At 31.7% G+C, this 13,914-nt stretch overlaps 2 protein-coding genes across 2 annotated transcripts; both read left to right on the top strand.

Annotated features, from left to right (window-relative positions):
- The first annotated feature begins 1,351 nt into the window (after positions 1–1,351).
- LOC107458009 (uncharacterized) lies at positions 1,352–2,374 on the top strand. The gene has a single exon (XM_016076204.1). The coding sequence runs from the start codon at positions 1,352–1,354 to the stop codon at positions 2,372–2,374; it is 1,023 nt and encodes a 340-aa protein (XP_015931690.1).
- Positions 2,375–8,533: 6,159 nt separating this feature from the next.
- LOC107458039 (uncharacterized) lies at positions 8,534–12,510 on the top strand. The gene is made up of 3 exons (XM_016076230.3): positions 8,534–8,728; positions 11,209–11,381; positions 12,312–12,510. The coding sequence occupies exons 1-3, from the start codon at positions 8,537–8,539 to the stop codon at positions 12,397–12,399; spliced, it is 453 nt and encodes a 150-aa protein (XP_015931716.1). The 5' UTR covers positions 8,534–8,536; the 3' UTR covers positions 12,400–12,510.
- Positions 12,511–13,914: the final 1,404 nt, after the last annotated feature.

Genomic DNA, 13,914 nt, shown 5'->3' with positions numbered 1-13,914 from the left:
GTTTTTAAGTCACCAATATTTTTTACTTAACTAATTTAATATCATACCCTGAAGTCTTGTTACCTTTCAAATTAGTTTTTACGTAATAATTTTTATATTTATTTGAAAAAATCATTTGTTTTTTTGTATCAATATATTTAACATTTATATTATTAAATTAAAAATGACTTACGTTATATTTTAATAATCACATTAAGTATTTTAGATATTATTTTTTTCTAAAAAATACTCATTTTTCTTCTAAAATTACGTTGTTAAAATAAATTTTTTTTTTGAAGATATGTTATATCTTGTATTCTATTAGGGTACTGTGTCTTTTAAATAATTAATAATTTATAATTTATTTTCAAAATTTTTTACAATTTTTAAGAGAATTAATTTTAATTATTAAGATATGTGATAATTTTTAATTGACCACGCTATAAATTATTGGTATTTTATAATTTTATAATGTATTATTAATATTGTTATATTTCTTTTACATCAATCTTATAATAAAAGTAAAATTGTGAAAAAAACTATAATTATATGTAATAATTTGATAAACCTTTTAAAAAAATAACTGTAATAACTATATGTTACTCATTTTTATGAAATGAAAAAAATAAAAAAAAAATTCGGCCCCTCGTTATTAAAATTTTGGATCTATCCCTGTACTCCACGAAAAATGACAAAATTTTATGAAAAAAAATGTTTCATTTTTTTAATCATGTATGTAACAAATTGTATGAAAATTAAATCTTTAACGTATTTTTGTAGAAATACATACTTAAATCACCAACGTGTGTTAAAAAAATTTAACCAATTCGGAGTACAAAAATTAGATGATCAATTCCGTTTATAATTATGTCCTACACAATTTTTTTTCCATACTTACATTAAAAAGTCTCTATTTGGTGATTGGTGAGGTTTTATTTATTAAATTTAGCTGCATCCACCGAAATAAATTATTACTATTCAAAAAAATTTTGTGTGTATAAAGCCTAATAGGTCTGATCCATGGTCATATGGCATAAACTCTTCATATGCCTGTTTAGATATAGAAAGATAAGAAATTAGCACGGAAAAGCTTCTAGAGTGTTCACAACCTTCTTCGTGTTTCTTTCTCCAATTGTAAACTAGCTGATTCCGACCTCATGAGAGGCGGCTATGTCCGAAGAGGACATTTCCGGTCACACAATCCGAAAAAAAGGTCCAAACTGATTTGGAAGGGCATGTTTTTACTGGAGACTCTAGTTCTCACCTTACCCCTAGAGAGGAGGAGTGGATGCTAGAAAGGGAAGAGGAAGGCAATTTCACCACCAACCCCAAATGATCATTCAGCGACACCGTCAAAAAAGGTAGAGTGTCGATGGATACAGAAAAAGTGAGCCACATCTCTACTTCTGGGAAGGAGCTAATGGAAGAGGATGAGGACCGCAGGAACTCGAGGAAATCAGAGGTAAATATGGAAGGAAGCCAAATTCCAGAAATTACAGTAGAGAAGATTGAAAGGATTTTCAATTTTAGGATCAACGAAGCAGCCATGAAGGAACTTAGATACCCATGGTGGGATACTCTTATTGTTAAACTTCTTGGGAGGCGTATATCCTTACTGGCCCTTATTAGAAGACTGGAGGCTATGTGGGGAAAAATGGACAGCATTAAGGTCATTGACTTAGGCAATGACTTTTTCATTGTAAAGTTTTATTCTCAGGAGGATCTTGATTTTGCTCTTACAGAGGGTCCTTGGAAGATCCTAAACCACTATCTATCCATCCGTTTTTGGCAACCAGATTTCAATCCTCTTGAAGCCACCATAGACAAAATCGCAGCTTGGATTAGACTCCCAGGTTTGGCTATTGAATATTATGAAGAAAACATGCTGAAGAAAATAGGAGACGTGATTGGGTGCACCTTGAAAGTTGATACAAACACTGCAGATAAAAGTAGAGAAAAATTTGCCAGACTTTGTGTGGAATTGGATCTAACAGCCCCCCTAATCTCTCAATATGCCATTCATGGAGTTAAATATAAGGTGGAATATGAAGGAATCCATAACATCTACTTTAGTTGTGGGTTAGTAGGGCATGAGAAGTCTAATTGCCCGAAGACAATACTAGAAATTTCAGAAGGAATAGAGGTGAGGGTGACAGAGAAAGAAAAAGAGGGTGTAGAGAAAATAGAGAAGACAACCACTGTGGACAGAGTAAGGGAAAGTAATCCAGATATTTCAAAAAAAGAAAAGGGTAAGCAGGTAATTGAAGAAAGGAATGAAGCATATGAACCCTGGATGTTGGTCCAAAGATCAACACATGGCAGAAAAGGGACAAAAGGAGACAATACTACAGGGGGTAGTGGAGGAATAGAAAAAGGAGCGAATGGAAAAGGCTAGGGTAGTGGTACCAGGTATGTAGTGCTAAGAACACAGGAGGATGAGGTAGAACTAGAAGGAAGTAACGGTTAACAGAACATTCCATCAAAGCAAATTCAAATTGAAACGGTGGCATTAAACAAAGAGAATAAAATGATCACCTCCAGCGAAACCCATAACACACAGAATCATACTTAAACCTCTAAACCAGCAAATCCAAGACCGGGATACCAACCTAACCCAACTAACCCAAAACCAAAAAAGACCTTTAACTCTACTTCAGAGGAGCCAATAACAACCCAGAAAATTCATGAACCTATCATTTTAAACCCAGGGCCTCTACCTAGCCCTTTTAACCCAGTACCAAACAAGCCAAATAACATAGCCACTTCTAAAACAAAAATAGTCAAAAACCAATACAGCCACCATCCTGAAAATTGGACATGCACTCAAAGCAACACCCAAGTAGATATACAAGATACCTTCATACAAGATTTTTTTCTTGCCATATCAACACCTATGGAAGAAGAGATAAACCACCCTCCTGACCCCAAGACACCTGACCTTCATTCTATTGAAACAGAGATCATGCTAGAGGTGGCTATTGAGCTTGAAAAGGTGCAGAAAATTCAAGAGAAAATAGATTGCCATGAGGATGCAATTGCTTGCAACATGCAATGTGAAGATGTTCACATGAGCATAGAGAATCATAACATGATAGAGAACGAAGCACCTCTTCAGGGGGAGCAGAACAAAGTAACTTACTAAGGTATTTGCCTTTCATTCTGCCTTTCAAATGATAGTCTTATCATGGAATTGCAGAGGAGCGGCAAGTAGAAAGTTTTGTCGCACTCTAAAAGAACTTTGTAAACAAACTAAAGCAGATATAGTGGTGTTGTTGGAAACAAGGTGTAGTGGTAATAAAGCAATTAATATTATTAGAAATTTTGGTATAAATTTTTATCATATTGAGGAAGCATCAGGCTTTAGTGGTGGGATTTGGATTCTATGGAATGATCCTGACCTAAGGATCAATATAATTAAATCGAAAAGTCAATATGTGCATATGGAAGTTAAGGAAAGTAATAGAGGCAGTTGGCTCTTAACCACTGTCTATGCTAGCCCGCAAGAGCCAGAGCGAAAGAGACTATGGGATGAACTCCAATTAATGGCGAATGAGATTAGGGGGGAATGGATGATGGTAGGGGACTTCAATGAGATAGCTGACCCTATGGAAAAGAAAGGCGGCACCAAAGTGAATGTTAATGCGTGCAGAAAATTTGTTGATTGGATCCAAAGATGTAATCTCATTGATTTGGGTTACATAGGTACCAAATTCACCTGGAAGGGTCCACAATGGGAGAAACTTGATAGAGTCTTTAAAAGATTGGACAGAGCACTGTCTAATGTAGAATGGAGAACGAGGTACCTAAATGCAAAGGTGGAGGTTCTAGTGAGATCTAACTCGAATCACCACTCCTTGCTTATTAATCTAGAACCAGAGCTCATCAACAATAGACAAAGACCTTTTTGTTTTGAGGCTATGTGGAATTTACACCCAAAATTTAAAGATTGCGTCAAGGAGAATTGGAATGGGAACACTGATCTTCACTCATCCTTATTTTCCCTCACCAATATGCTGATGAGATGGAATAAAGATATTTTTGGCAATATCCATAAACGAAAAAGAGAATTGTTGAGAAGAATTGGAGGAATCCAAAGGAGCCCAAGCTATGGAAGAAATCGGTTCTTGGAGGATCTCGAGAAGCAGCTGAATAAAGAGTTAGAGGAGATCATGGAAAGAGAAGAAGTGCTGTGGTTACAAAAATCAAGAAAAAATTGGATTGTGGAGGGAGACCGTAATACTAAATATTACCATACGAGAACTATAATTCGAAGGAGGAAAAACAGAGTCCTTAAGTTGAGAAGAGAAGACGGTACATGGGAGGAAGATCAAGAAGAACTGGAGAATCTTGCAGTCAATTTTTTTAAACGGCTTTATGATGAGGAAGAAAGGAATCCAGATAGCAACTACAGAAGAAGCTTGTACCACGAGATGGAGATTAGCCAGCAAACTCGTATGTATGAAAGGCCTAGCAAGGAGGAAATAAAAAAGGCGTTCTTTTCCATTAGGTCTCTAAAAGTCCCAGGATATGACAGATTTCTTGCTCTTTTTTATAAAGAAAACTGGGATATTATACAGAAAAACTGCATTAGATTCGTGCATCAGATTTGGGAGAATCCAAGCCTTATAAAACACTATAATCAAACAAATAACTCTCATTCCAAAGGTTCAAGCTCCTGAATTTATCTCTCAATTTCGCCCTATAGCGCTGTGCAATGTTAATTACAAGGGAGTTACTAAGATTATAGTGGAAAGGCTGAAACCGCTCCTAACACAAAGACTATCACCTTGCCAATCAAGTTTTATACCTGGAAGAAAAATTCAAGATAATATCTTAATTGCAAAGGAGATGGTCCATATAATGAAGAAAATAAGAGGAAGAAGAGGATTCATGGCTATCAAGTTTGACTTTGAAAAAGTCTATGATCACCTAAGGTGGAGCTATCTCAATCATGCCTCCTTGAGTTTGGTCTCAATTCGAATATGGTGAATCTTATAATGGAATGTGTGACCTCAATCTTATATAACCTTCTGTGGAATGGAGGAAAAACGGAAGATTTTTCCCCATCTAGAGGTTTAAGGCAAGGGGATCATATTTCTCCCTATTTATTTATGATAGTTATGGATAAACTGTCACAAATAATAGAGAGCAGCGTAGAAAATCAACAATGGAGGCCTATGAAGGTGGGACAGTTGAGATCGGCCATTTCACATCTGCTCTTTGCATATGATCTACTCGTTTTTGCCGAAGCAAATGAAGAGTAAATTAGGATTGTGTGAGGTTTTGAAGCAGTTTTGTCAAGCATCGGGTTTAAAGGTTAGTGAAGTTAAAACGTACATATTTTTCTCAAAATATGTCCCACAAGAGAAAAAAAGGTCATTATTGATTTATGTAACTATCAAGAACAACATTATCTAGGGAGATACCTAGGAGCAACTTTCACTAATCAGAGGAAAGGGAAGGAGAAGTTCAGTTCCATCCTACAAAGGGTGAAGAATAAATTAAGTGGGTGGAAGAAACAATGCTTAAGCCTAACAGGTAGGATAACCCTTGCTAAAACTGCTATTGCTCCGATGGCCAACTACGAGATGCAACACACAAGAATTCCTAAAGGAGTACGCGGTGAAATAGAAAAAGCACAGCGCAGGTTTATATGGGGGGAGATGGATGATAAAAAAAAGTGCATCACATCAATTGAGAGACAATCTGCCTTCCAAAGAAGGCCGGAGGCCTCAGCTTCAGGAAACTCAGCACAGTTAATGATGCATTTCTTCTTAAAGTGATCTCCCTCTTTTTTTGGAATCCAATTTGAGGATTGGATAAGCCTAAATCTGAAAAATAATTTGAAAAAATCCAATAATATTAGTTGGATAGAAGAATTTCTAACCACCTGCTGGTGGATATGGAAGTGGAGGTGCAAAGAATTTTTCTCTTCCTCTTTCTTTAGACCCAACAATGCAGTGTCTATCATCAGGGAATATATTGTAAACAATAAAGAAGCATTCAACAAGAAAAAGCTCACACATCACAAAAAAACCAGAACTCAGATTCAAATTAAATGGGAACCTCCTCCCAAAGATTGGGTTAAACTTAATATAGATGGTGCACAACAAAATACAGAAAGAAATATGGGGTGTGGAGGATTAATCAAAACATACCTTGGAGAGTGGATAGGAGGATTCATGGTGAATTTGGGTCAATGTAGCATCGATGAAGCTGAACTATTGAGAATTCTTCATGGACTTAATATGGCGTAGCAGATGGGAATGCGCCATGTGATAGTGGAAACAGACTCCGAGATCTCCTTCAAGAGCATATCCAAGTCCAGACCTTCCTGCAAATGTCACAATGCTTTAGTCAGAAATATAGAGAAAATAAAATTGAAGCCTTGGCAAGTTAAATTCAAACACATATATAGAGAAGCTAACTCATGTGTAGATTGGTTAGCTAAACATAGTCTTGATTATGAGCAAGGATTTCAATTTGTTGATGTGCCGCCTGAGGAACTTGTTCCCAAATTGAATGATGACGCCAAAGGGGTTCAAATGCCCCGCTCTATACTTGTTTAGTTGAATCTTGTGTTTGTGTTTTTTCTTTTGGGCGTATGCCCCCTCCTTTTACCAAAAAAAAAGAAAGATAAGAAATTTAATAATATATATTTAAATAATGAATAACTTATTTTAATAATAAATTTGGTAGAATTTATTTCAGGTGATGCCAGGGGAGTCCCAGCCGTATAAAGGTCCTTCTTTTTTCTTGAAACCTGGTCTGGAGCCAAGGTTGTAATACGTTAACAAGAGGATGGAGTCAAGAAGGCGCCGTCTTTATGCTGTACGGCAGGAGCGAGTTCCTCTCCTTCACCATCACCGCCACGGTTGGGTCTGCTAGGAAGCTCGGCGATTGTGGGTGGTAGCTTTCTAGTGACTCAGCTGCATACAATGCAGGTAGGTGCTTCTCATCGCAAACGGTTGGAAGCAGGCAGGGTTCGTTCAAAACACGAAGCATCACTCAAAGGTAGATTCGAGCTATGGGTAACACTTTGATTAGGCTGTGGATGTTCATTGCATTTGGTAATTTGCATGTCTGTTCTCGATGTTTCTTAGTGATGTACTGTTGTACCTTTTGTGGCATTTTAGGTAAGGCGGGTGAAGGAGATACATTGGGGACTGATTTCATTATCACCGAAGACATGAAAGTGTATCTGATTCGGGTTTGCTGTCAGTTACGTCTTGATTACCCGGTCTTCACCAGGCGTGAGTCGTACTCTCAAAATGACGAGCATTTACATGGTTACTGTGTTGTGCTTCAGTCTGCGGAACATGGTCTCAACTGGATAGTTAACGGCTGTTTCTCGGAGGATGAGGCGGAAGCAAGGCAAGATGTTGCTTTTCAAATGCTGGACAAGGTTTTGACGATGACCGGAGGGAAAATTTCTGATTACAACTTCAGAAAGGTGGGAGCTTTGCAGCGGCGCGTTGAGAAACTCGAAGGTCAGATGTCTACCCCTCCGTATCACAGAATTTGGGAGTTCCAGGAAGAGAACGTAAGGATGCGGTGAGTGAAAAAGGGCTACGTTTACATTACTTTTGTTCCATTACCATAACAAAAAACAATGAGAACAAACATATGCTGGGTCTTCAAAAATAGGCCCAATAACATAATTGATATCATTAACAAAAGATTATTATCTTCTAATCATTTTTCAGCATACATCACTATCAACCTTGGCACAAAAATTATCGGTACTTTGGAGACAGCAGTACCACGCGTCCCCTTTTATACCATGCCACTCAATTTCAGTACCGGCAGAAAAAATTTGTTTTCAGCACCATAAGATGACCCTAAATTAAATTATCACAAAATAACTATGAATTGCTTTGTCAAAAAAAAATGAAAAACATTTTTGGCACTAGATATTTACCAAAACCTTTGGTATCGTACTATCTTATTAGAGAGAGTGATATATATTTTGTTCTCCCATTGATCAAAGTATTTTTTAAGACACTGATTAAAGAATTTCTATTTGGAATAACAAAATATAATTAAACATCAGTATGTGTCTATGTGAGCGTTATAATAAGTTTAGCTCTGTGGAGTAGTGAGCAAGCCACATTAATTAAGTATAGTCAATGGTTGACTCATGATAATCTCTGCCTTGGAGAACAATCAGCGGATACAACATCATAACCGGATGAAGCCAAGAACACGGATTTTAAAATAATTCGATTAATTTAAATTTAATTTTTTAAATTTTGAAATGTGATCACTCATTCTTAAATAATTTTTTTATAATTTTTTAATTCTATTTATAAAATAAATAATAAAAATTACACTTTATTTTTTAAAATAAAATTTAAAATTTAAAGAATTCAAATCCTAAATTTAACATACTCTAAAACGGGGTTCGCTAGACCAAAATCAAAATCCAAACAATAGTTAATAGTAATAATCAGGGTGCCACACTAATTATATATTTATTATTGAATTGAAGTTGTCTATATATTAATCCCAACATCGATCTGATATTGAACTATTATTATTACTCATCAACAGAAAAATGGCGACGATAATTGAGTTGCTCCCAAAAGAGTATGGGTTTGTGGCGATTGTTCTTGTAATATACTGTTTCCTGAACTTTTACATGGCTGCACAAGTGGCCATTGCTCGCAAGAGGTACAAGGTTCCTTATCCCACCCTTTATGCTTCTGAATCCCAAAACAAAGATGCCAAACTCTTTAACTGCATTCAGGTAATGACCAACTGCGTGTTTCGCTAATAATTGTTGTACTTCCTTTTAATCTTTCTTAACACATTCATAAATCAATAATCAGGAGTATTTTTAAGAATAATCTTATACATTTAAGTTTTTTTAATTAAATTAAATTAAATTAGTCTAACATAACAAAAATTAATTATGTTTAATATTATTTCAAGTTTTATTCTTAATTTAGTTAGAGTTAATTTATAAAAAGACTTAGATATATAATATTATTTATCTCTTAATTATATGAATTTAATTCAGAATTTAATACTTTAACTATGATATATTCTAAAAGCACATATTAAAATTAACATATACTACTAAAAAGGTTTTAAAATTTTTTATTTTAATACAAATAAATTAAATACATTGAAAATTCAACTTTATAATTTTTTATAAAAAAAATTTAATTGACAAGTTTAATTTATACTCTTCCAATCACATGTTAACTAAATCATTTGATTTATGCTTTGCTTTTATTAAAAGAAAAAATAAATTATGTTCGACTAACGATAATGAGTATATGCATTGAAGATAGGGCTGTACATCAAGGAGTAAAGTATGATTTTTCATCGTTAATTTTATAAGTAGAATTAAGAATAAATATGAAAGAGAACAATGAAAAGTTAGAGATCACACTTTATTCTCTCAATTTTTTTTAACAATTGAGAAAATTCATTTATATGATTTGGTTAATCCAAAAATCAAACCTTTATTTTAGTTAACAAAAAATTTAATCTTGATTAATTAACCAAATTAATTTTATATGATAAAATTAGTTATTAACCGGTTATAAAATTTAAAAATCGATTTTTAACTGGTTATAAAAATAAATATCAATTTTGAAAAAATAACTTATTTTTTAATAGAAAAATTGGTTTTTAAAAAAACAAAACCGTTTTTTGGAAACAATAACAGTTTTTGGATCAAAAACCAGTTATCTAAAAAAACTATTTTTTAAAATTGAAATTTTAATCTAAAATTTTTTAAAATTTTATTTTGGTTAATCGGTTAAAAGTTGGTTTTTTTTATTTTGTTTTGATTAACCAATATTAAAAAATATGGATATGATTTTAAAATTGTTTTGTTAAAGTGGTTAACTAAAGTATAGTTATAATTTTTTAATCGGTTAACCATATTTTGGTTTTTTAATGTACATTCTTAATTGAAGATGTAAAAGATTCCAAAAAAAAACAAGTGTTCAAGTTTTTTCTTTCAATAAGAAAACAAAGGAAAAATACTAAAAAATTATTAGAATTTATTGTTTTTGGTTATTATTTAATTATTAATTTAATTTTTTTTAGTTTAATAATCCAATAATATATTTTATCACATACTTTTAAATATTAATAACTAACTAATAATTAAAATAATAAATTCTGATAACCCTCTATCATTTTTAGAAAAGAAATTCATAGTGTTATTTTCTTCAAATGTTTTAGTTAGAAAATTCTAAAAGCCAAATAAGTGAATAACTTTTGGCAACAGTTGACACCTGACAAATATATTAAACCTTTTTTTATAATGTATCAATTTCTACACTACACTACACATGCATGCATGTATAAAATTATGAATTTGCATCCTTTTACAAAATTTTGATTTACTTATACTAATATATTTGTAGGCACTAATATGTTTAATTTGTTAATTTATGTTTATAATTAAATATTAATAATAAATATAAATTTAATCAAAATAGCAAATTTTTTAGATTCTAACTAAAAGATTTTGGATTTGAGTTTTTAAAATAACAAATATATATTATAAATAATATACAATGAAAGATCAGATATTTTTATGAAAAGAAATGTACATCAAGTTTCTTTTTTTATATCCTCTTTATATATGTTTTTATTTTCCTCTAGGGATGGCTTAAGTATTGTGTTATTATTGTTTGTGGTGAGTGCAGAGAGTGTTAGGAAATTATTTAATTTCCTAACTTATTTGTGGGCAATACATATATCAATTATAATCACAAATGATGCTATTTCAAATTAAATGACTTATATAATGATGATCTCATTTATTGTTATAAATGCTAATTGAATAAGTCATTATTACTTTTGATTTGGAATTAAATGAGAATAAAACCGGATATTATCTTTTGTTCCTTAGATAATTATCTTTTTGGATTTTAGATATATTATCTTTTGGACTTTAGATACTATTTTATTTGGACTTAAGGGTTTAATGGGTGCCATGCTCAAATATAAATAGACCTTCAGGGTTTCGGTCCCCAATATACCAAAGCCGCCTTTGTTGCTCTTTCCCCATCAAAAGAGTTACAGTTCAGCCGCCTAGGAATACAGAAGGCTTTGGTTGAGGAAGATCGAAAGAACCACAAGCTCCAAATTTTTTCCGATCGTATGATTCATGTTTATGAATTCAGGTATGCTTTCGCATTATATTATTTTGGTGATTCAATATGGATGATCTGGGATATTAAAATTAATTTATTCCAACAGAGAGGGCACCAAAACTCTTTAGAAACAATGGCAATATTCTTCATGCTCATGATTTTGGGAGGGTTGAAGCACCCTTCAATTTGTGGTGTCCTTGGAGTGCTTTATATCATTGCTCGCTATTTCTACTTCAAAGGCTATGCCACCGGTGATCCCATCAACCGTCTTAAGATCGGGTTTGACATCATTCTTATATTGCTCTTTACTTGCTTCTATCTTTTCCCCCTCCACCATAAAATTAAAAAGCTAATACATGCGAACTATAAAATATTATTGGAGAAATTCTTATATGTTGATATGCTTTATAATATTATGAGAAGTTGAGAATCAGTCTTAACTTTCGTCTCAATTAATGTTTAGTTGTTTCATTTTTTTAATCTTGCTTTTGAGTAATGATACTTAAAGGTTGGGCACATAAAATATTATTAATCATTAAAAATTAACTACTCAAATAAAATATATAAATACAAAATAAAGTAATAAACACTACAAGACATGTGTTTTAGCGGCGGTTTTATGAGAATTTTGTGGCAGTTTTAAACCGTCGCAAAAATGATGTTAAGGCAGTTGAAATCACACAATCCTTTAAGGCGCAAACAATGTTTTTTGCGGCAGTTTTCAAAAACCACTTATATAACGGTAATAACACAAGATATAATAACTAAGTTTTAGTGTTTGTATAATATCTTTGTATTTCGAAGGATTTTGTTTTAGTATATTTTTACATATGAAAGTTTATTTCCATGCATGTCATCAACGAAATTCTTTATCTTCATCCTATTATAAGGTGAGAATAAAAATTTGGAATGATCAAAACTTTTAAGAATATCTAATACACGTAAATACATTTTAACCTTGAAACAATCACCCTTGTTGAAAAGCTATGACTAAAAAGAGAGTAGAAATTAAAACAATGATGTTCATTATATGGGTGATCTTATATGCAAAAAGTAGATTGAAAACAAATTAAATAGAACTATAATTTAAGAATTTCCATCAATTATTATTAAAATGTGTGATTGATCCTGACCATGGTTGTTTGGTCTCTCCAAAACCATTAGCATTTGAATATAATTAATTAATCACTCTATATGATATGTGAACAGGAGATTATTTTTTGTGGCGCTTGTGGGTCTAATGCTGTGTGCAATTTCATTTGGGTGCACTCTTCTCCACCGCCCTTGTAGCTCTTAATACCCCTACCTAAATTTGCTATTTCAATATTTCTTTTGTCTGCCATTCTTCGACAAAAAAGATGGTCATGTAACTTATTGTATTGTATTGTATTACACAACTCAAGTGAAAGGACTACGTATGTCTGGAATCTAGATATAATAAATTAGGTGAAAACTCAGGTGAAGTCGACTTCACGTGAAGATGATATCTAAGAACCATTAATGAAAATTTAGTCAAATTAATCAAATCATCTAATGATTCTCAGGTATCGACTTCACGTGAAGTCGACTGCACCTGAGTTTCCACCAATAAATTAATAATATGGTTTGAAGTGATTTTTTGGGGTGATTTTTTTTATACATTTATGTATATGTTGCATTATAAATTTTTGTATATAAATATGTGAAGACCAAAATATGTATAAAATAATATAGGCATGAGCTTGTAATGATATTTTACGTCAATAAAAAAATAGTACTAAATATGAAGGATGGTTTTATCAACTCTAATAATATAAAATTTTTAATTATCATTAATTATTTTAAGTTGATTGAGTTTTAATATTATTATGTATTATATATAGAATTAGCCATATGAACTAATGAGATTAAACAAATTATATTTATTAACTTTAGATGAAATTTTATCATTTTGTGACAAAATTCTAAAAAACTATCTTCTTATATCTTTAATAACTAAAGTAAATAATTTTTTGTTACCTAAAAAAAATATTATAGAAGAATTAAATTTTAAGAGAGATGAATTAAAATAAATCGTATTGGTCTTTGTAATACATTTAAGACGAAAAAACATACATTTAATATAATTATTACAGTTGTGTATCGTGAAGAAGTTTTGACTTTGTTTATAGTCATGAAGTACACTAACAATATTTCTTTAGAGCTTAATTTTAGTTGAAATTCACTCAAAGGGTAAAATATATTAAAATTTAATTCAAGTGACATTGCATTCTTACTTTTTTATAATAGAAGAATTGGATACACTTAAAGTTTAAAATACTACCACATATAATTAAAAATTTCATATTCAAGATGTAATTAGATTATCCTCAATCAATATTGTTAGTAATAACCAAATTTATAATTTAAGAAAAAGACTCTTTGGTCAGTAGATACAGTTATAAAACACTTGATAAATCATATTTTAGTGATAGCTTAATATTTTTATACGTAACAAATATGTGCCTTTTGAAAAAAAAAAAGTGTTTGTATTGGACATACAAATCAATTTTAATTATCAAATCATCAATATCATTTTTATTATAACAAAAGTTTTTTTTGTGAAAAAGGCCTGCATCAATAATTATTATTTTACGTATAGACAATCTAAGACTTTAGATACAAATTTTTTCTATCGTTCCACAAAAGTTAAGATAAAAAATTGTATATTTAATTATGTTTTCATCTTATTTTTAGCAATTTTGGTAGGTGTTTAAACTAAAAAAAAAAAAATATGAAACTGCTTCTAGGTATAAATATAGCTACAACTCAAGAATAAACAAAATATGTTAGT

The sequence above is a fragment of the Arachis duranensis genome, chromosome 7 (assembly GCF_000817695.3).
Source record: "Arachis duranensis cultivar V14167 chromosome 7, aradu.V14167.gnm2.J7QH, whole genome shotgun sequence".
NCBI lineage: Eukaryota > Viridiplantae > Streptophyta > Magnoliopsida > Fabales > Fabaceae > Arachis > Arachis duranensis.
Note: the sequence above shows the minus strand (reverse complement) of the source record. Positions and strands in the feature narration are given on the sequence as shown.